The 24,911-nt window shown below is 35.7% G+C and overlaps 1 protein-coding gene across 1 annotated transcript in view; it reads right to left on the reverse strand.

Annotated features, from left to right (window-relative positions):
* The window catches only part of ZCCHC2 (zinc finger CCHC-type containing 2), an 87,030-nt gene that overhangs the window by 8,481 nt on the left and 53,638 nt on the right, over positions 1 to 24,911 (reverse strand). Inside the window, exons 7-11 of the mRNA XM_069100245.1 lie at positions 19,795 to 19,878; positions 19,013 to 19,070; positions 13,158 to 13,293; positions 11,678 to 11,742; positions 11,248 to 11,342 (exon numbers count right to left, since the gene is read on the reverse strand). Of these exons, the coding sequence (XP_068956346.1) occupies positions 11,248 to 11,342; positions 11,678 to 11,742; positions 13,158 to 13,293; positions 19,013 to 19,070; positions 19,795 to 19,878 (438 nt within the window). The remainder of the gene's footprint in view (positions 1 to 11,247; positions 11,343 to 11,677; positions 11,743 to 13,157; positions 13,294 to 19,012; positions 19,071 to 19,794; positions 19,879 to 24,911) is intronic.

Genomic DNA, 24,911 nt, shown 5'->3' on the forward strand with positions numbered 1-24,911 from the left:
TGTCCTGGCTGGCAGTGAGCAAAGAAGAAGCATACTATGTCTCCCTCGTGGAAGGAAAGACCAGAGGTTATCTAATCCAGCTCTTTTTACAAATGAGGAACACAAGGCCCACAGACTAGCAGACTTGTCCAAGAAGGCAGAGGTAGCAGAACAGGGACACTCAAATGAACCATCAGTCTCTCTACTATTAGGTACCTTCTCTACTAGAGAAGACTTCAACTATTCATGTCTTATCATAGAGAAATTTGTTCATTTGCTACTGTTAATATCTGATTGAAAAATCCACCCAATTCACAGGAAGCCTTGCTCCAGGGTTAATGTTTCTGGGGTTAGGCCTAGTAACGGCATCACTGGCTGAGAAGCTATTGAGGCACAATTCTAAACCGCCTTCCAAAACAGCTGAAGTGATCCACAGTTCCAACAACAATTTATTAAAGTATCTGTTTTTCCACAACCCCTTCAATACTTACTATTTTCCATTTTTTGGTCAACTTTTCCAAACTGATGGGTATAAAGTAGAACCTCAAGAGTTGCTTTAATGTGCATTTCTCTAATTATTAGTGATCTGGAGCATTTTCTTTAAAAAAATACAGGTTTTAATAGGTTGCATTTCTTCCTTTGAAAACTGCTTGCTCTTATATTTCATCATTTACCAATTTAGGGAATGGCTGATTCTTATAGATTTGAAAACAGTTGCTCATGTATCTTGAGAATGGAATCCTTAACAAAACTTGTTGCAAAGGTTCCCTCTGTCCTCCAAGTTAGCTGCTTGCTTCCCTTCTAACAATAGCTATACTGATTTTGTTTCAGTAAGACTTAAATTTTATGTGATCAAAATTTCCTCTTTTATCTTCTATGGTCCTCTCCATCCTTTCTTTTGGCCATTAACTCTTCTAGTCACATTCATGAAATTCAGATCCTCAATTGTCTAGTTGTTTATAATGTCAACCTTTATGTCTAAACCATATAACCATTTGGACCCTAACTTGGTATAGTGAGATATTGGTCTATAACTAGTTTCTGCCAGACTGCTTTTCTGTTTTCCCAAAAGTTTTTGTTGAATTAAAGTTCTTACTGCAGGAGTTGGGATTTCTGTGATTATCATACACTATGCTATGATGTTTGTTTCTGTCGTTATGTGCTTATTAATCTGTTCTACTGACCAATTTCTCTATTTCTTAACTTGTACCAAATGGTTTTCAATGATTACTGCTTTGTAGTAAAGTTCATGATATAAATTACTTGGGAATCTAATAGGTATAGCACCAAATAAGTAAATTAACTTAGGCAGTATTACAATTTTTAATGCATCAGCTTGGGATAACCACAAACAAATGGGTATTTCTCCAAATATTTAGGTCTTTTTCTGTAAAGATTGTTTTGTTGTTGTATTCTTCTATTTCTTGTGTATATATTAGTAAGCAGACTCCTGAGTATTTTTTACATTCTGTATTTATTTTAAATGCAGTTGCTTTTTTCCTCCATTCTACTGAGTTCTGTTGATAACATACAAAATTGCTAAAGATTTATGTCTTTTTTTTTTATTCTGCAACATTACTTAACCCATTAAAAGTTTTAGTTGACTCTTTAGGGTTCCCTAAGTACACCATAATACCCTCTGCTTCTTCTTTGCCTCTGCTTATTCCCTTAAATTATCCTTCTTGTCTTAATGCTACAGCGAGCCTTTCTAGTGCTATATCTAATAGTAATAACAGTAGACATCTTTGCTTTACCCCTGATCTTACCAGAAAGGCCACTAATTTATCCTCATTACATATGATAGCTTTTGGTACTAGATATATAAACTTACTATGTGTTAAGGAAAGGTCCGTATATTTCCTAATGTTTTCTAGTGCTTTAAAAAAAATAGAAGGGGCAGCCAGGTGGTGCAGTGAGTAAGAGCACCAGTCCCGGTGTTGGGAGACCCGGGATCGGTTCCAGCCTCAGATACTTGGCACCCACACAAAATAACTGGCCATGTAACCTTGAGCAAGTTACTTAACCCCAATTGCTTTTAAAAAAAAAATAGAGATAGTATTCCAAAAGCTTTTTCAGCAACTACTGATATAACTATGTGATTTTTGTTGTTGTCATTAATATATGGTCAATTATGTTTATAGTTTTCTCCTAATGCTAACTAGCCATATATTCTGTTATTCAATTTGATCACAGTGTGTATGGAGTGGTAGTCTTTGATAATATTTTATTTGAAACGTTTGGAGCATTATTAGTAATAGTGATTTGTAGTTTTATTTCTCTGTTTTAACTTTCCCTGGCTTAACAATCAAGACTGTTTTCATATCATAGAGGGAATTTGGTAAGATTACATATTTTTGCAGTTTGCTTGAAAATATTAGAAATGTTCCAACTGAACTACTGGAATTGTTCTTTGTTTCCCCCCATGCAAATCCACTTGGTCCCAGGGTTTTCCTCTTTGGGAATTTATTTTTGGCTTCAATTTCTTTTTCTAAGACTGAGTTGTTTAATCTGGATATTTTATGTTTTTGTAAATGCTCATCTATTTCATTTGTCATTTTATTTGCATATAATTTTCATACAAAAATTTCTAAAAGTTTCTAATAACATCCTTTATTTCTTTTTCATTTGTTTTGATTTCTCTTTTTTCATTCTGGTTAAAAGTAAAATTAGCCTAATAATTCATTGATATTTTGGTTTTTTTCTCTCAAAAAAAAAACACCACAAAACAGTCCCTAGTTTTTATTAATTCAGTTTTTAAAACATTCAATATTATTATTAATATTATCAAGCAATTGGGGTTAAGTAACTTGCTCAAGGTTACACGGCCAGGTGTTTCTAGGTGGGTGCTAAGTGTCTGAGCCTGGATTCGATCCCAGGTCATCCCGATTCTGGGGCTGGTGCTCTTACTCACTGTGCTACCTGGCCACCCCAAATGTTCAATATTTTTAATCTCTTGTTTTTAGAATTTGTGTTTTGGCATTTAAGCAAGGTTTTAAAATGTCTTTTTCTTTTTTGCTTTTTGGAGGGTAGAAGGCAGGCAATTGGGGTTAAGTGACTTGCCCAAGGTCACACAGGCTAGTAAGTATTAATTGTTTGAGGCTGGATTTGACTCAGGTCCTCCTCACTCTAGCGCTGGTGCTCTATTAACTGCACCACCTAGCCACCCCTAAAATGTTTTCTACTTCAAAAAAAACGCACCAACTTGTTCAGCTGTTTTTTCTCCTTTGTTAAAAATATTTCAAGATAAAAACTTTGCCTTAAGGACTGTCTAGACATCCCCCAAATTTTGGTATCTTGTCTTACTATTATCTTTAATGAAATTATCTGTCATTTCTGTATTTTGCTTTTTGACACTTATTGTTTAGGATGGCATTATTTAGTCTCTAATGAATGTTGCAATGCTTTCTTCAATGACCATTGACTAAAGATTGTTTTTAATATTTCTGCACGTTTGTGATGTTTTTATGGCCTAATCCAGAGTCAATTTATGTAAGTAAAAAAATAAAAAATCTATGATATCTGATTTTTGTAAAATTCTATTTACAGACTTCTTTCTTATGAACTTTTTGTCTAGTTCTAAACATGGTACACGGAAATTCCTTCACTATTATAGCTGTATCATCTATTTCTCCTTGTATCACGTTCAGTATTTCCTTTAAGTATTATATTAACTACTCTAGATTAATTGTCCATGGTATCTGTCGTGATAAAAATCTGTGATAAAGAGAAACTGAGGCATAGAGTTCTAAGCACAATCAATTTATTAGCAAAGCTAGCAATTGCCAATAAATGGGATCCAAGGCTCCTCAATTGCCAAGGATCCATTTGACAATCAAGGTAGTTCTTTTACAGTCACATATAAGAAAACAGACAGTGACATCAATATGGCACAACAGAGGCATAGCTCATTTCTGACTGGTCAGTGCTAAGGTCACTTAAACCACAATTTACTTCAGTTTATCACCAAATAGACTAACATCCTTTGAGAAGTCCCATGGATGACAATTGCTGAGACAGAATAGGACATGTTCAGTTTACATGCTAGTAAATTCTAAGAGATCAGGATATAAATGATGACCCTGTGGCTGGAAACTCCTGAGAGGGAACTTAGTGGGTGGAGGGTGGCTTATGTTGCAAAATAGGAGATTAACAGCTACAAACTTATGGAGTTCAGAGAGTTCAAGTTCACATATATAGAGAATAACTAATACACAGCAACTTGATCATTAATACATAGAAAATTGAATAAGACTTGATAAATAATACAAAATAAAGTCAGGCATCAATTTACAATTCTACGTATATTTCAGCAAAATGTAGTTTCCCTGTTTCTTAATAAAGTCTATTTTTCCTGTTCTTTTCTGAGATCATGATTACAATTCCCCTCCTTCCATCCACCTCCCCTCCCCCTTTAGTTCAATTAAAACATCACAGAATTTTCTCCAGGCCTCGATAAAGAATTTTGTATGTTTCAAAAGTGTTTCTTACATAAAGCTGTTACGTGAATTGTAGAATTCTGCTTTCTTATCCACTCTGCTTACTGCCTTCTATTTTATGGGAGTGTCTGTCTCATTCCCATCCCCATTCATGGTCATTAATTGTGTATTTCCATCCATTTTATTATCATACTTTTTCTTCTCTTTGCTTCCTGCCTACTCTTTACAAAGAAAAGAACAGTGTAGTGAAATAGAAATGTGCTTTATGAAATCAACTTCTGCTCCCTTGTCCCTCCTTCTGTTCCCCTCACCCAGATCTCCAATCACAAGGTCTTATCCTTTTGTTTCCTTTTAAATTCCTCTTCTCAATCCTTAATCTGACTTTTGATTTTGTTATATGCTTATGACTAAGGCTTCCCAAAATCTACCCTCCTCTCCTTATTTCCCCCTTTCTGTTCCTTCATGTTTATTTAACTTAATGTATTTCTACATCAAACTCTTGGTTTGGTAGGTATTTATGTATGCTCTATCCTGCTCCGACCAGTTAAGGAGTTTCAGTAATGCCCACTTTCTCTTCCTTTGTATGTGTCCCCCAATTATGTGTGGTAATAATTTCCCTCATTCCTTCCCTTTATTCTCTAGTTTATCCTCCCACTTTCCTTTCCTCTATTACCAAAACATATCCAAAGCACTCCTTCGCCTGCTTACTTGAATCCCTCTGACCCCTGAAGAGGTCTCTCCCAATTAGAAACGAAAAGTCCTTTCCAATTCCTCATTTGTATTACCTTTTTATGCTCTACTTTATTCCCATATTTATGTTTCAAAGTTCCTATTCAGCTCTTATCTTTTCATCAGGAATTCTTGAAAGTCTTCCGTTTCATAAAGATTCATTCCTTGTCCCCTTTCTGCTGTAGGCTTGTACTTAGCACAGTGCCTGGGCACACAGTAGGTGTTTAATAAATGTTGACTGAATTTTTGCTTATATGCCTTTTGGCTTTTGGATTACTATATACCATGAGCTCTGTTCCTTTAAAATGGTAGCTGCTAAACACTGTATAAACTCTTTCACAAAATATTTTTCCTTTGATAGCCAAGTTCCTCTTTTTGAGGAAGGTCATGACTTTCTGGTAGACCATTAAGTCTTAAATTATTCTTAATCTCTTTTTCAGGTCAATTATTTTTGACACGTGAAACCTTAATATTTTCTCCTATTGGTTTAATCTTTTGATTTTGTTTTAATATTTCTTTTTGTCTAGTGTAAAATAATTTTTACTTAGTCCATCCTAATTTTCAAGGAGTCTAAATATGGCAACGTTCTGTATCTCTTGCACTAAGCTGTTATATTTTTGTTCCAAAACTTTCATTTCATTTAAACTATTTTAAAGATCTTTTCTTGCTTCATTGGTTTTTCTTTTGCTTTTTTTGAGGGGGGAGGACAATTGGGGTTAAGTGACTTGCCCAAGGTCACACAGCTAGTTTTTGTGTTAGCTGTCTAAGGCCAGATTTGAACTCAGGTCCTCCCGACTCCAGGGCTGGAGCTCTATTCATTGCACCACCTAGCCACCCCTTGCTTCATTGTTTTTAAGAATTCTAACTGATCTATGTTTTTTCTTCAAGGTTTTTCTTTTAGATGTTGTGGTTCTTGGTTTTTCCTGGGTTTGTGCCTTGGGCATCCCTGGCATCATAAGAGTTTTCCTTGACTCATTCTTCTAACCTTCCCTCTTTGCTTGTCTGTACCTGGGTTACCTAAATTCCTATGCTAACTTCCACCCTTATAGAGAGTATCTATTCTCAGATACTTAGTAGGTTTTAGGTTCCCCCTGACCTTTAATGTTCAGAATGCTGGATCTCCAGGGCCCTCTGTGGCATCTCCAGACTAAGTGCTAGGGATACCTTGGAGAATGTTACAGATATCTTGGAAACCTCAAGCATAGGGTGTCTTTATCTGAGAACTCCTGCTCACAGCTCCTTCCAAGACCCAAGCTTTGAGTTTCAGACTACAGCCTGGGGCTTTCTAGTGGGAGCCCTCTACTATCAAGACCTCCAGCTTTGAAAGCTGCAGGAAAGTCTGGTCCATCCTAGTCACACAGTGAGAGGCTTTTATGTCATTTTAACACTAGCTTTTTTGGTGAACTCCCTCCCCCCTTGCCTGTGGGTTTCTGGCTGACTTCTTGTACAATTCAGGCATAGATAAAATAACTTTCTGCAGTTTCTTATTCATTTTCTTGATCATTAGTTGATTGTGGCACTATTTTTAGGTTTTCACTAGAATAGATTATGGGAACTGACCTGCTTGCCTCCATTCAGGCAGCTATCTTGGTCAAATGTGTACATTCATGTTGAGTTATATTTCATATTAAAAAAAAACCATTGTTTACAGGCTACAGCCTGCTTCTAGCTACTCTTTATAGCTTTCCATGTCCTTTAAATCACTTACGACATCGATATGAAGTAACTGTGTTGCATGATTTATAGCCATATTGCATCAAAAGACTGGTATTAAAAAAAATTAGGCTTTCAATAGAATGCAAACTCCATGCAAACATTATCTGAACAAATAAAGAAACAAGCATTTATTATGCACCTATTCATTACGTGCTGTGCTAAGCCCTTAACAAATATCCAATTTGATCCTCATAACAATCCTAGCATGTAGGTGCTATCACTACCCACCCTTTTACAGTTGAGGGAACTAAGGCAGGGATTAAGTGGCTTGTCCAGGGTCACACAGCTAGTAGCTTATTTATTCCTAAAATAAATCTGAAGCTGGATTTGAATTAGGTCTCCCTAACTCCAGGCACAGAAATCTTATCTAACATAGCTGACAACACCCAGGAGACAGAAGATGCTAAATACTTGCTGACTGATGCAAAAGGCAACTTAGGATCGCTGAAGGCAAAGTACCACTCCCCAAACACAATCCAGTTGTTATGCCCCATTCAATTCATAGTCCAGTTCCATCCAAGACAGTTTTCCTAAGACATTAACTAAAAAATGGGTTACCTGTTAGATAATCTAAACAATGTGCTGTTTCTTACACTGTGTTTTTCTGTGTAGATGTTTTAGTGATATGATTACAGATTTCACTGTAGAGGCTCTGATCTGCAGCAGCATAGAATTATCACTTTTTCTTCCAATCTCTTCATGATCCTTCAGGTTCTGATGATTCTACTAACAGACATAGTATCACATCATTCCATCAACTGGGAGATTTTATGCCTTCCAACTCAATACTCCTATAGCAAGTCTCTCTACACACAAAACACCCCAGCTCTGGTCACCATAACTTCTCGTCTGGCCTGGACTACTGGTATGGTCTCCTAATGGACATTCCATGTCCATTCTTTCTATTTTCCATATAACTGTAAAATTTACATTCCTAAAGTGCAGGTATGATCAAGAAGTTTCAGTGGCTCCCTAGGGCCTCTGGGATAAAATACAAAATCTTCTGTTTGCATTTAAATCCCTTCAAAATATTGCTCCAAACTACCTTTCTAGGCTGATTACTCACCATACCCTTCTTTGTCTTCTTCCTATCCCCACCTCATTTTCCTTTTTAAAGCAATCAGGGTTAAGTAACTCGCTCAAGGTTACACGGCCAGGTGTTTCTGGGTGGGTGCTATGTGTCTAAGCCCGGATTCGATCCCAGGTCTTCTCAACACTGGGGCTGGTGCTCTTACTCGCTGAGCCACCTGGCCGCTCTGCACACCTCATTTTCTAAATGATAGGCAAATCAGCCTGTGCTATGTTGTCTATAAAAGACATTCTGTCTTTGACTCTATGCCTTTGCCCAGGCTGTCCCCCATGTCTGCAATGCTCTATCCCCACATGAAACCCCCACTTGTCTTCAAGACTCAAATCAAGTGCCACCTCCTTCAAAAAAGGTTTCCTGATTCCCCCTACTATGTATTACAAATCACTTTGTAGTCTGTCTACAATCTCCATTTACTTATGTATGAACAAGCCTCCCTCAGCAGAAGGCAAGTTTCTTGAGGGAAAGGAATGCTCCATTTTTATATTTTTATCTTCATAACCTAAAATGCTGCCTGACACACATAAATGTGTGCTTAATAAACATGTTAATGATAAACAACGATAATATTACTTCAACTATGAATGGCAACATTTGGAGAATTTCACCATTAATAACAAATTCAATTTAAAAAAATTTAATAAAGAATGTAAAATCCTTTTTAGATTCTAGTTTCTGAAACTGGAAAATGCCTTTGGTAAGTATGGATCTTCTTCCTTGTTTTATGTTTCATTTGACGTGTTTTATGCTTCACCTTATAATAATAATCAGTGATCTCTGTTGAATAAAGTAATCTCTGTATTCTTATCTAGGACAGAATCTTGTCTGATATTATATCTTTTTGAAGAGGGTCTTTACCGCTATAATTTAGTTCTAACAAGTAAAATCTTCTTGAAATGATCAAATAATAGGATGTAAAATAATTATCTACACCCCTGTCAGGTGACTAAAGGTGTGGACTACAATTGTCAGCTAAAGGTTACCTCTGTTCCATTTCTTATATTTTCATTAAGAATATTCTCCATGTATGAATATTTTCCATGAAGACTTTAAAGGATGATAAAGTAGGCCAGTAGCTGCTAACAACTATCCATCAGATAGCTTGAAAATAAATTCCTAAGTGCCTTTAAAACTCCATCATCTCTAGCATAGGTTTATTTTTTTTTATGTATTTGGTGAGGTCCAACTGCTCTGTTAAGACTTCAGAAGTGACACTGCTCCTTAAATGGCTTCACCACTGCTGCCCAAAAGAATATGATAGCTATGGAAACATAAGTACTTTCATTCCAAATCAATTTCTTGTCTTCCAGTTTCATCCATAAATGCCTTAGGTTATTTGGCTTAGTTGAATCTCACACCAAGTTTTCTGGAGACCAGTTTTCTTTATGTGAACAAAATAACAGTGATATTAAGAAGTGGTGCCTAAAAATGTGTGTGTGTGTGTGTGTGTGTCTGTGTGTGTATGTTTTAATCTAAACTGTATTTTCTAACAGTTTTCATTATTCTCTCTTTTGCCCACATTTGTATGGAAGTCACTAAAAAAAATATCAAGATATTCTGAAAGATACTGTTAAGTAAGCACTTCACAGAACTTTCCTATTTTTTCATCCTTTGAAACAGATGTTTAGACAAACTGCAAAGATCTACATTATTTATTTGCAGAAGATGATCATGAGCAATGCATGGGGCAGATGACTGAATGTTCCATGAAATCACACTTCTTCTTGCCTTTGGTTCAGGAAGATCACCCAACTCTGCACTTTTTGATGAGACTCTGAATTGTCTCAGTCTCAAATTCTTCATGGCTTCTGATTTCATTAATAATGAAAATGTCAAAAGGATATTGTTTAGTATCTCTAGTAATAGGGCAACTTGTTCAGGCAAGCCGTTGAGCAACACAGTTGATTCTTAGCATCCTCTGGCCCATTTTTCACCACTGTCACTGTTTGAGGACACACTACTGAGAATTTTTTTTGACCAATCTTCTGGTTTTGAGCTTCACTTTACTTAAACAGGTTGGTTCTTGGACAACAGTCTGTCACTGGTCCTGTACTCTAATTCTTTCCAGCTTGTGTTCCCCTGGCTCAGCCTCTGAGAATCCCAGGTCACTTTCACATCAAGAAGAGATAGATGAGTACTTACGACTTTTGCAGAGGACCATTTACCTATACTATGAAAAGATATACAAGGAAGTCTCAGGAAATCCTCAAGTTTTTCATCAGGTATTTGTTCTATCAGAAAACATTTAACTTAATGGAATGTCACTGTGTCATAAGAAATGAGGAATATGAATACAGAGAAGCTACACACACACACACACACACAAAACTGATGCAAAGTGAGCAGAACCAAGAAAAGAATATACACAATGGCTACATAAATGGAAACAAAAAAACCCCAAACGAACCAAAATAGGATACTGTGTACATATGACAACTACCTGAAAAAAATATGAGAAAATGTACCTTTCTTTTTTGCAAAAGTGAGGGACTATGGGTTCAGAATACCACATATGCTTTTGATGTGTTGGTTAATAATGGTGTTTAACTATTTTTTCTTCTCTTATTCTTAATTGAAAATGAAGTAACATAAAAACAAGACATTAAGATGAAAAAAAAATACAACTTACCTGTCTTCTGGGAAATGAAAGGTGGGATAGGGAATCCTAGGGTCATTACAAGGGCTAAAAAAAGCTGCTAAGACAAACTTCTTAGTTTGAACATGGTTGTCTCCAAAGCTAGTCTACATTATCAGTCACACAATTATTTTTAAAATGGAAAAAAATGTGACATTCCTTAGTATTCAACTCCCCTAAACATTATATATTCAAACTACTTTTAAAAATCTATATTACCAAACAAATAAACATAACAACCAATTTGCAGAACAAAACCCCCCAACTGCAGGATCAATCTTTGTTAAAGGTCCATATGTGTAGAAGACTGTTTTTAGTAATTTATTTTAACATAAGAATTTTAAGACAGTGGATACCAGTAGAGGGAGCACACCAATTGGATCAATGTATAGACTAGAGGACTAAAGGAAACTATAATGATTGATCAATGGAAAATTGGCAGTCAGTAAAAAAGGCTTAATGTATGAAACAAAAACAAAAACACACAAATATATAGACCTTTAAATTATTAGATATAAGCATGGACATGTTTAGTCTCTTAAAAAGAACTAAGCAGGCAGGATTACTTGTGAAAGTTAAGTACAACCTTGGCTTTATTTCTGTGTCACTACATATATTTTTGTTAATACTTTATGTTTAAAAACAAAAACAAAACAGACTCTTACCTTTCACTGTGCCTCCATGGACATGCTGGGGTGTGGAGACACTAACACCATTAGTTCTACTGTTCAATCTACTATCTGTCTTCTTAATTTTCTCCCTAAATTAAAGTTCATACACATTACAAATATTTCTTAATGATTGTTTATGCTATGCACAAAAAACCAAACAAATAAACACACAACCTCTAACTACCAAGTGGAAAATTACCCCTGTACATTACATTGAATTTACTTGAGGGATAACTGTTTTCTATAACCATTCCTATACAATTATCTTAATGATACCTTTAAATGACAAACTAAAGTATTTAGAACTTCAGCTAAAGAATACTAGGTTTTACAGTAACACATGAGTTACATTTTCTACCACTTAGTAGGTACAATTGATTTATATGTACATTCTTCATTACAGGCAATAAAAAACTCAACTTACTTTTCTATTTGGGGTTTTCCTTTCTTTTTGCTTAATGAAGATAAACTCCATTTGTCTGCTGCATGCTAAAAGAATATCAAGACAACATATCAGAAAAGAGAAGACGAATCACAATCAGATAACCATGGACAATCTAGCTTGCAATGGCAAAACATTTACATATTCTTAGTTGTGCCCCTCACCACCCAACCTCCCATGTTTTCCCTTCTTAAATCAGTTTCATTTTCTTTCACCAAGAATCTTATTTCAAAAATAAAGATGAACAAAATAATTAACAGCTTATGTAAAAGGCTAAGGCTGGTCTAAGAGAAGTATGCTGACTTTTGTTGACTTTGTCTGGAAGTTACAAGTCACTGAATTTAAAGCCTTAGTACTTAGGGCAAAGGAAAAAAATTATTCTATTTTCTAAGTACAAGTTACTGTCACCTTGAAAAAAAATAGTTCAACCCATATTACAGAATTCAAAACTAGCTGATGCACTTGATATACTTGTACTTTGGTTTTTAAATATGGAGTAGTACTGAACAAAACCTGTTCCCAAAGTTAATTTTTACTGGTAAAGAAAAGAAATACTGTTTCCTATCATCCTTTCAATTGTCATAGGCCTCCCTATTTTCAATCCTGAAAACTGGACTAATTACACTTGATTTTGTTCTTTCTCATTCATCATTTTTTTAAATAAGGAATCTGTCTCTAAGAAGTTTTCTGCTTTGTCCTACATTTTAAAAGATAGGGATTAGGCCTATGACTTTTTTGAAAAAAGAGAACTTCTGAAAGAGAAAACTCCCTCTCTACCAATGTAAGCTGGTGCCTCATCTGTAAGGTACAGCCCGCCTTAAAGAGTTAGAATGCTGACTTGCCTAGAGTCACACTGCCAGGGGAGGACCTGAAAGAGGTCTTTTTGGCTCTGAGATCAGTTCCAATACATTATGGTTACCTCTACATTTATGTTCTTTATTTTATGAAAATTAAATGGTGTTAATAAACTAAGGTTAAGTATTAATAAAAGAATGTCCTTCTTCAAATCAGCTTCAAAATTCCTGTCACCGATGGGTATACAATGAGACATTAAAATAATTTAATAAAGACTTCTAGGGCTTTGGGTGGATTCCTCCATGAGACATTCTGTACAACAGGGAAAAGGTACAAAGAAACTGCCATTCATACCAGCAGAGGGAGTGTATTCATGCTAATGAGATCACAGTTCTATTATAGTATAGATGGTCATGTGCAATTTGTGCAGATTCTCCCTTGGCTGTCCCTCACTCTCACTACATAGCGTTATATACTCTATATACTAACTACTATAAAGCCTGACCTGCATCTTCTTGTGTAAAATCAGGGTTTTAATGTTCTTTTTCAAGATAAAATGTCTGATTAAAAACTGTCACTTTAATTTTACTTTCTTACCAGATAAATGTCCTAGAAGAATAGCAATTTTATCTTTAACTAACAATGTGGGTGAGAAAAGATCACAAACCTGGTCTACTAATGCTGTACAATGCTCTGGGTGCTGCAGAACACAGCCTTTTTTTCTCCAGTCCACGACCATTCCATTTTGTTCAGAGTGTTGTAGGGTGAGACCATCCAATGAAGAACAACTTGTACCAACAGTGCTGTCACAGGAAGAGAGCGGTGGTCATTTTTAAACTTCTTAACATTTGCTTACGTATTTTTCATGAAGTGAAGGAATTATATAATCTCTTTCTGGAAGTAATTTCCATTTCTTTTTTTAAAAACATAAATTATTTGAGACCCTAAAAGTCCCAATATACAAAAAGAACACTCAAACAAAAAAGGAAACAAGTATAATTATTTATTAAAGCCACAATATTTTCATACCCAAAATAAATGCAAAAAAGACTCCTAGCAAAAATGTTTGCACTTAAAGTTTTAACAATTTATATTTTCATTCATTCACTAAAGATCCTCCAAAAATAAAATACAACTCTAAAGGTTGTAGAAATGTCTGGAAAGAACATATCTGTAACAATAAAACATTGTTTAGTTGTTTGTTTTTTGGGGGGAGAAAGGACTAGCGGACCCAGATCTGTGATTTGATTAGTGACAATATCAGAGCTCTACCAAACGTATAAAGGCAACTTTACTTCTAAGAGAACACTGCTGAGGTGTGTGAGAAGTTAAAAGACCTACATGTGATCCCACAGCTGACTTGAACCTTGGCTTTCTACTACACCATGCTACATTTTCATTAGATACTTACATTACTCATATAAGTTGTAAGAATAATATTCAACTGATATTTTAAGAGAGGCAGCAAAGCATAGCGGAGTTGGCTTCAAATCCAGAAAGATCTGTGTTAAAAAAACTACTTTCTGACATATATACATATACATACAACATATATACACATGCAAGGCACATCTGTGTATATGCATTCACTCAGCTCTGTCCATTTATATGTATATATATTAAAAACACATTTTATTTAGTGCTTTAAAATTTCACAGGAAATTAATCCACAATACATTTATTTTCTTAAGTCCAAAGTTCATTCTAAGTATTCCTCAAAAGTTTTAGGATTAATAGAGGTTATATCTACACATTCTTTTGAAAGAGGTTCCTAAAACTATCACTGGGGTTCCCAGTTTTTTATTTGTCAAACATATATATCCAAAGAATAGAGGAAAAAATGTTTTCCTCCATAAAATAAGACATTTATTGAATTAAAGTTCTGTAAATATCTTTAAGTGTATAAAAGTGCATTTTTCAGAAGTGTGTATACCTACATACTCTAGTACTCTAGCCTTTTGGTATAAGCATGTTCATCATTTCCTAAATTTAAAATGATAAAGAAAAGAAGGCATTTTCTTCACTTATAATTCATCACTACCTTTGAAAAAGACAATAAGTAGCGCTATTAATGTGAAGTATTTTAGAAAAGAGCTTATCAAAGTTTAAATGTCTTAGGATTTGTTGTTCATTCATTTTTCCCATTTTTTTTTCTTCTCACAGGAAAAAAAAAGTGAGGGCTTCATACTGAATCCCTTTCATTCCCTAATTCTTTGATTCTATGTTTAAAATGTTAAAATTCTATGTTTAAAAGCAAAGGTTACTCAAGGACTACAGTTTTCAGTATTTATTACATTAAAAGAAACTTTCCTATAAAGGAACAAACACAAATTTTGATATGAATCACTTTGCAGTTAACTGCATGGTCTACAAAGGAAAATATATTAAATGACTTAATTTCAATTTATAATTCTGCAGGCATAACACTGGGTTACTCTAGCTAGCACTTTAAAGAAACTGAAAATAGAAGTTAGGCTCTTATTTTCCCCAGGTTTACTGAAAACAAATTCAGACAATATATATGCTACTGCCACAAGATGATAACTGAAGGGATAATTTATCCATTCTTCAAGAAATCTGCTTCTTTCGTGACATTTTCTTTGCCTAAGTAGTTCATTTGTTAATGATCATCAACATCTATTTACTATTACAGCCTGTAGATCAGCAGAAAGTGGAAGGGAAGGTTTGATGGGATTTTTTTCGCTCTCTTTTTAAAAGTAAGTTTCAATAATATTTTGGTTTTTTTATATCACAGGTAGCTCCCCCATTATCTATGACCCCAAAGAATGTCCTCCTGTCACTAAAGTTAAACCAGCCAACTAACGAATACAGCAGCATCTAACAGCATATACAGCAAATGGTTGCACACACCAATTTCTGTTTTCTAGTTCTTGGACAATCTGAAGAAGAAAGTTTACTTATTTCATAATCTGTCCTTTGGAATCAATCTTTGTTATTATCTGGCACCTGAGTTCAGTTGCCTTATTTACCTATATGTTAGTTTAATGACTATGAATGGTTTTCTCTTGGTTCTGCTCTGTTTATTTTTCATACAAGATAGCCTATATTTCTCTGAAGTTCTCATATTTCTGTTATATGGTGATACTGTCTATTGAACATTTTAAACTGGATGGTCCACAGGCATGTCAAACTCAGCATGTCCAAAATGGAACTTTTAATTATTTTTCCCTGAAAACCCATCCTGGTTCTAAATCTCCCTATATCATCCAGGTCGACAGACTTGATGTCATTCCTTGACTACTTTTTGTTCACCTCACATATGCGGTCAGTTATCAAATCTTGTAATTTCTCTTTCTACAACATCTCTTACATGTTATCCCATCACATTCCCCTTCCACTCACAAAGCTGCCACTGTAGATCAGGTCCTCATCATCTTTCAATGGGACACCAAGAATAGCCTTTTAATTAGACTCTCTACCTCAAAAGTCTCTCTTCACCACAATCCATACTCCACATGTTGTCAAAGTGATTTTCCTAATGTGCATATATGACCATGTCACCCCCTCTTCAATAAGTTCAAATGATTGCTTATTACCTTGAAGGGCAAATATGAACTTCTCTGCTTGGCACCTAAAGCTCATCACAACGTGGCCCCTTCTAACCTTTTATCCATGCAATTTACAATCTAAACCTACTTGTTCTTCACACTCCTCCTGTCTCCATAACTTGGCATGGCTGATCCACTGTGCCTGGAATGCTCCCTCCTCCTCACCTTTAATTCTTAGAATTCCTGGCTTTAACACTCAATTTAAATCCTTTTTACTGTAGGAATACCTTCCTAGTCCACTCAGCTGCTAATGCATTCCCTTCTAAAGCCATCACCTATCTACTCTACTTTGATTTTCTATGTACTAATTTACATATGCAGTTTTCTCCCATTAGAATGTAAGTTACAGGTATGGGTTTTACTTTTTTATTACATTCTCAGAGCTTGGCATAATGCCTAGTATATCTATCTATATCTTAATAAATGATCAATGATTTAATAATCATACAATAACATTCCATTACATTCACACACTCATTGGATAACTACTTTGTTTCTAATTTTTTACTGCTACAAAAAGTATTACTCTGAATATCTGGTATGTATGGGATCTGCTTGTCTTTGACCTCCTTGGGGTATGGGGTATATACTCTGTAATATGGGCAGATACAAGGATGAAAATAATTTAAGTAATTTTTCTCACATAATTTAATATGCTTTCCTGGAGTTTTCTTTTATAATACCCAAATATTTTTATTTTTAGAAGTAATATAAAGTATTTATCAAGCACTTAGCATTTACTACCTGTCTACCATTGTGCTCTGCTATATGTGTATTTGGAAAGAGCAAGTAATCTGAGTGAAAAATACACAGTTGCTTATAAATAATATTTTATTTTTATCTGAGATGTCCTTGGCCACCCTAGGAAGAGAGTAGGAGTGGGAAAGGGACAGAATAAATAAGTACACTAGAATAGATAAGGAAGTTAAACCATTTGCTAAGTCCCTCCAGTTTCTGTAACTCCACCAAAGGAATGGCTAATGATAATTTAGAATGTCAAATGGCAATAACTGTGAACCAGCATGGGTTCACTAAGAATAAATTATGCCAAACTAGTCTTATTTCCTTTTCTGATAGGATTACTAGACTGGTAGACCAGAGGAATACTGCAAATACAGTAAATCTGGATTTCAGCAAGGCCCTTAGCAAAGTCTTTCATTATATCCTCATTAAAAAAATTGGGAGATGTTGATTGGATAATATAATATAATATATGGACTAAGAGCTGGTTTAACAGCCAGATCTCAAGATTAGTAGACCAGCAGCACCCTAAAAGAATGCCACATGACCATCTCTGGTCTTATGTTAAAATATCAACAACTTGAATAAAATCACAATTAGTGAATCTGTGAATGATAACAAGATGAGAGAGAAAGTTAATGCTCTAGATGACAAAATCAAAATCTAAAAGATGGATCAAATCTAATAAGAATTTTAGAAGAATAAAATCTTACTTTTCCCTTTTAAAAATAAACAATGAAGAGGAATTTAGACAATTGATAGACAAAGTATAGATTTTAGTCAGCTATAAGCTTTATGTCAACAATGTGACAAAATACCCCTCAAAAACGAATACAAATATTGGGTGCATTAATAAAAGATGCCCCTCCTGGAACATTGCCATGTAATGACAGAGGGGCTTGTGTAGCTCAATGAAACTATGACTTATGCTGTGCAGGGTTTACCTAAGACAAAGAGATCAAAGAGAAGAGTTCTAACGAAAGGTGATCCACTGGAGAAGGAAACGGCAAATCACTCCAATATCTTTGCCAAGAAAACCCCATGAACAGTATAAAAATTATAAAAGATATGACAACGGAAGAGAAGCCCTTCAGGTGTCCAGCATATCCCTGGGAAAGAGCAGAGGACAACTGCAAGTAGCTCCAGAAAGAATGAAGCGGATGGGCCAGAGCCAAAAGGGAGCCCAGCGGCGGATGTATCTGGGTGATGAAAGGAAAGTCCAATGCTGTAAAGATCAATATTGCACAGGCCTGGAACGTAAGATCTATCAACAAGGTAAGCTGGATATGACCAAACAGAAGACAGAAAGATTAAACACTGACATCTTGGGTGTCAGTGAACTTAAATGAAGAGGCATGGGTGAATTTAATTCAGGCAATCGTTACATACACTACTGTGACTAAGAATTCCTTAGAAGAAATGGAGTGGCCCTCATAGTCAGTAAAAGGTTGAGAAAAGCAGTACAAACTCAAAAATGACAGAATTGTATCTCTTCAAATCCAAAGAAAATTTGTTCAACATCCCAGCTTGGGCAGATTTTGGGAGATAGTGGAAGATAGACAGGCCTGGTGTCCATGGGGTCACAAAGGAACATTTGATTGGCCCTGTTCTATTAAAAAAGTTTTAGCAATAATATGGATAAAGCCCTACATGGCAAGCTCATTAAATGTGAAAATGACATGAAGCTGAGAAAAATGGCCAACATGCAGATGAAGTAGAGGTATCAAACAGCCCATGAGGCCACAATATTTCTGAGTACTGCTTGAACTAGATTAAAATATAATTAGGAAATTTTTAATAAATTGAAAATACAATAAAACATAGATAATATTACATTTTAAAACGCAGTCAATATGTAGTCCACAAGGATCCTTAGGTAAGGATTAGTGGGCCCCATTTCTACTTGAGTTTGACACCATTAGGCCACAGAATTTTAGGCTTAATCTAGCAAAATGTAATTTAACTAGGTAAATGTGGTCTCAGACCAAGATGCCCCACCCCCCTCTAATCAACTTCACAAGTATAAAATAAGAGAGAAATATTAAACAGCATATCTAAAAACATGGGTATGTCAGTTGAATAAATCTGCCCTGTGAGGTGAAGCTCCAAACAAAATACTATTATTAATAATGAATAAACTGACATTTAGAATTACTGGCTATTGACTAAAAGTACATGGAAAAACCATATTTAAAAAAATTTAAGTACTTACTTCATTATAGGACCCTTTCCAGTATGTTTCTTGTGGATTGTTGTGTGTTGTAAAACATCTACGAAAAAACAACAAAAATCTCATCAGTAATCTAATATACTAAATGCTCCCTCAATGACTGGGAATGACATAGACAAAGATTATATCAGTTACATGGTCAGGAGGACAGGGGCAACTCCATTTTCTAAGTATAATGCTCTATTGTGTTCAATAACCTTAATACTGGACATTTTTTAGTTTAAAATTTCTGGGAAAAGCTAGCATTCACATACTCTGAACCCAACTAAAAAACAGCAAAAGGAAGACATGTCACGAGAAGACCAATTTCTAGAGACAAAATGGTACAGAGGAAAAAGGGTCAGTCAAAAAGAGATTTATGGTCAAATCTTGCCTTTGACACTTACACAGGTGACAGCTGAAAAATCACAAACTCAGCCTCAGTTTCTTCCTATGTAAAATAAGGATACTACTGCACATAGCTCCATACTATGGTTGTTTTAAGGCTCAAATAGAGAGCATGAAAAGCACACGCAAACCCTAAAGCCCTATATAAATGTTAGCTATTATGGCTTTTTTCTGCTTTTCTTCATAGCTTCCTCTGCTAACCTAAATTCAATGCTCAAACTATTTCCTTTGTAAGCTTTCAAATTTTCAACACTTATCAATCAATCTTTTTAACCAAAGGCATTAAACTTGTGTTGGTTGCTTCAAAAAAGTTATGACTTGTGGGTCAGACTCAATTTCTGCCAATAAGTAAGACAAGCTTCTTTTTCTTTACCCACCTTCCTCCTGACTTGAAGCTTCAGAACTATCCTCCTTTAAGTGTTCTGGTATTTTAGATGCCTTTAAGGAAGATTGCAAATTACCTGTAGGAAATAACCAATTCCATGAAATGTTTCAGAAAATTAGAAATTTTAAAAAAGAAACCAGGTATCCATAGACATAGAAAACTAGAAATTATTCATGAGGGACAGATACATAAAAGTATTAATTAAGAATAAAAGACAAAATAAATTTCTACTGGCAGTAACAACCATTTGAAAATGGACTATGTTATTATCTTAGTACTTAATATTGTGTACATAGCTGGTTTAAGGGTGTCTCTCTGTCTCCAGGTAAAATAAAACAATAATTTTAGAAGCAAAATTAATTTGATGGTAACATAAGGAGCGGGGCATGGTAGTTAAAGTCCTGGACATGGAGTTAGAAGATGGGTCTAAACCCTGCCTGGTGACACACTCACTGTGTAAGCACCAACAAGTCACTTAAGCTCTCTGCACCTCAGTGTCTGCATATACTCTGTCAACTAGTGATACCACCAGGAGTGAATAAAAAAAAGGTCAAAGAGATAAGGAACACATACATACAAAAACATTTAATGTAACACTTTTCATTTTAGCAAATAACCAGAAATAAAATGAACATCCGCCAACTCAGGAATAACTGGATAAAAGATAGTAGATGAATGTGGTAGAACATTACTATGCTATTAAAAAGTAAGAAAGTTGTGAGGTGTGGTAGACAGAGGTCTGGAGTTCATTTCTGGAAGATGTGGTCAGGTGTTAACTCAGATATACACTGGGAATGTATCCAGGGGCAAGTAATTTAACTTCTCAAGACTCTAGGAAAGACTCAAAGTTGCAGAGAAGGTGCTGACTTACACTGGAAGAGGGAATTTTCATACCAGGGGGTTCTCTATACCACTGAAATAACTCCCTGTGAAATAATAATATGGATTCAGAGAAATCTGGGAAGATTCAAAGTCTTCCTGCCACTCCTCCAACCTTAACAAAAAGTTTATTTTTTTTGGTCATCTTTGCCAATTTTCTGGATGCAAAGCTTTTTTTTTTTTTTTTTAAAAAGCACATTTCTTTCATTATTAGTGATTTCAGGTATTAAGCAAGCATTTATTCAAATGCCTGTGAACCAAGCACTCTGATAACCATTAGAGGAAAAAAAAACTTAAGCTATTTTCAAATATTTTTTTTCTCATAGGGAAATGTGACAACTTATAACCATAAAAAAATAAGTGTATAAGTGGTACAAATAGTGGTGTGTATGTGGGGGGTAGGGGGAGTTGGCAAGGGAGGAAGAGGGAGAACACCATTCCCAACAAAGGGAAAAAAACTGGGTCAAAACAGAAGTTGGTCAAGCAAGAAGAATTAACTGAGGACTTAGAGAGAGTAAATGGGGGATAATCTTAGAAGGAAAAGTCTCCTGTAGAAGGTTAAATTTAAATTCCATCTTGAAGAAAGCTAGAAAAACTGAGAGGCAGGTAAGGAAGGAGCATTCCAGCCATGGGGACAGCCAGAACAAAGGCAGAGCATTAGGAGATGGAGCATTCTGTGAGGAATAACAAGCAGGCCATTATGTCTGGATTACACAGTGTATGGAAAGGAGTGTGTACTGAAGAAATATGAAGCAGAAGCAGAATGTTAGACAATCTTTTTTAGGAGTTTGCCTGTGGAAGGGAGAGGAGAATAAAAGAAAAGCTTGAGGGAAACTTTTTTTAAGGATAGAGAAAGCCTCTGCTTATAAGGAAACAGTAGGCAGCAGAGAAGAAACCAATTCATAATGAAAAAAACTAAAGATTAGAGATGATGAGTGTTGTAAATGGCTAGTCAATGATGAGGACAGGTTCTCCAAAGGTGATAGATAAAGAGCACAAGTAGAAGGAATGATTTTGGACAAAAGGATCCCCATCTTCCTCAGAGACTGAAACAAAGGAAGAAATGGAGGGTGGTGAATTGCTCTGTGGGGGAGAGGGAACTTGTCACAAATGGCCTCAACTAAAGACTGAGACAAATATAAGACTGTGAGAAGGGCTGGGATTTGAATCCTTCTTTCAAAGAGGAGCTAGTATTAGGGAAGGGGCTCTAGCTTTAGCTGTGGCCTCTACACACTTGGCTGTTATTCAATAATTAAAAAGGGCTGAAGCCCTAGGATGTCTCCTCAAATGATATTAAAAAATAGACTAACTCAAATGGCAAAAGAGGCTCAAAAAGGCAATGAGGAGAAGAATGCCTTAAAAAGCCGAATTTGCCAGATGGAAAAAGAATCTCAAAAGCTCAAGGAGGAGAATCATTCCTTCAGAATTAGATTGGAGCAAATGGAAGCTAGGGACTTCATGAGAAATCAAGACACTATTTTTTTTTAAGCAATTGGGGTTAAGTAACTTGCTCAAGGTTATTTTGTGTGGGTGACAAGTATCTAAGGCCCGAACCGATCCTGGGTCTCCCGACGCCAGGGCCGGCGCTCTTATTGCACCACCTGGCCACCCCAAAATCGACACTATTAAACAGATCCAAACAAATGAAAAAAACAGAAGGCAATGTGAAATATCTCACTGGGAAAACCACTGACCTCGAAAATAGATCCAGGAGAGAGAATTTAAAAATTACTGGACCACCTGAAAGCCATGATCAAAGTAAGAACCTAGAAATCATCCTTCAAGAAATTCTCAAGGAAAACTGCAATGATGTTTTAGAACAAGAGGGCAAAATAGAGGTTGAAAAAATCCACTGATCACCTCCTAAAGAAGATCCCAAAAAGAAAACTCCTAGGAATATATATATATTTTTTGGAGGGCAATTGGGGTTAAATGACTTGCCCAAGGTCACACGGCTAGTTTTTATGTTAAGTGTCTGAGGCCAGATTTGAACTCAGGTCCTCCTGACTCCAGGGCTGGTGCTCTATTCACTGTGCCACCTAACCGCCCCAACTCCTAGGAATATTATAGCCAGGTTCCAGAATTCCCAGATCAAGGAGAAAATATTACAAGCAGCCAGGACGAAACAGTTTCGATATTGTGGAAACACAATCAGGATAACACAGGCAGCTTCTACACTGAGGGATCAAAGGGCTTGGAATATGATATTCTGGAGGGTAAAGGGGATGGGATTAAAACCAAGAATGACCTACCCAGCAAAACTGAGTATCATTTTTCAGGGGAAAATATAGTCATTCAGTGGAATAGAGGACTTTCAAGCATTCTTGATGAAAAAACCAGAATTGAATAGAAAATGTGACATTCAGATACAATAAGCATGAGAAGATAAACAGGGAAAAGAAATCATAAGGAACTTATCAAAGTTGAACTATTTACATTCCTACATGGAAAAATGGTAATTGCAACTTATGAAACTTTTCTCAGTATGAGAATAATTGAAGGGAATAGAAATGTGTCTGTACACACACACACATATATATGTCTATACAGGAAGATATATGGGGCATATGAATACATATAGAATGTGTGTATATATGTGTACAGGTATACAAAGAGGGCACAGGACCAGTTTAATGGGAAGGGATGATACTTAAAACGTGAAATTAAGAGGTGAGAGAGGAATATAATGAGAGGAGATAGGGAAAGACAGATTGAGGTAAACTGTCTCATATAGAAGAGGTAAAGGAAAACGTTTACAATGGAGGGGAAGAACAGAAGTCAAAAGGGAATGGGTCAACCTTATTCTCATTGAATTTAACTTAGGGAAGGAATGACATACACACTAAATAGGGTATCTCACCCTGCAGGAGAGTAGGGGGGAAGGGGATGAGAAAGGGGATAATGGAAGGGAGGGCAGGCTGGGGGGGAGGGAAGTTGAAAGCACCCACTTTTGAAAAGGAATAGGATCAAAGTAGAAAATAGAACAAGTGGGATGTGGGATAGGAGGGAGGGAAATATAGTCAGTCTTTTATAACATATCCATTATGGAAATATTTTGCATAGCTACATATCTACAACCTATATTGAATTGTTTATCTTCCCAGTAAGGGTGGGTGACAAGAGAGGAAGGGAATGAATCTGGAATTCAAAGCTTTAAAATTAAATGTTTAAATATATATATATATATGTATATATATATATATATATATATATATATATACACACACTATTATTAATACTATCTTACATGTAATTGGGAAAGAAGACATACAGGCACTGGGGCATAGAGATCCACCATGCCCGAATGGAAGAAGATATGGGAGAGAGCAGATTGGAGGAGGGGATATCCTGTGGGACTGCTATTTTGGGGCAGTGAGTAGGGGAAAAACGGAGAGAAAATTTGTAACTTAAAATCTTGTGGAAATGAATGATGTAAACGAGAAGCTAATAAAGAATTTGAAATAAAAATAAAAGATACAAACTAAACATGCACCTGAAACTGAACAATTCCAAAAACAAGTTTATATTTTCTCTCAAACTGAACTTCTTCATGATAATTTATGATCTGTGGCATCAACATCCATTTAGTCCCCATGTTCAAAAGTCTTTGGCTTATCACCTTTCATGTATAGTTATCAAATACTATGGATCCCATCTCTACAACAGTTCTTGACTGGATTTCCTCTCTATTTCTAAACACCACTTATACAGTATAGGCCTAAATTAACTCCCCTCCCCTCACTGCAATACCCTAATAACAGGGGTTCCTAATCATATTTCAATCAGACAGATGCCAGAGTAATCTTTCTTATGCATAGGTATGGCTGTATCACTCCTTGACTCAAAAACCTTCAGTAGCTCCCAAATGCTTTTGAGCTAAGTTGAAAGTAAGTGCCTTACCTAGTATTCTATGACCCCTACAACTAAGTCATATGATACCTTGCCCTTAGTCAAATTTGACAGTTCTTTCTCCCTTGAACACACACATTATTAACATGCCATTGTACCTCTGATCAAGTTGTTTCTCAAGCCTGAAATGCCCCTCAGCTCTGGTGCTTTTGCCTTCCGAACCCCTACTTATTTTTTGATGTCCAAATGCCACCTCCTTCTCTAAACACTGTGGGGGGCTGTTGTAACTTTTTGTAATTTGTTTAAAATTATATATTATAGTTCTCTAATTTGGTCACAAATGCCCTTCTCAGACTGTGCCCCTAATACCTAACAGAAGTT

Source organism: Petaurus breviceps, unplaced genomic scaffold, assembly GCF_028583685.1.
Source record: "Petaurus breviceps papuanus isolate PSGF00001 unplaced genomic scaffold, PetGlider_PUasm1.0 38, whole genome shotgun sequence".
Classification (NCBI taxonomy): Eukaryota; Metazoa; Chordata; class Mammalia; order Diprotodontia; family Petauridae; genus Petaurus; species Petaurus breviceps.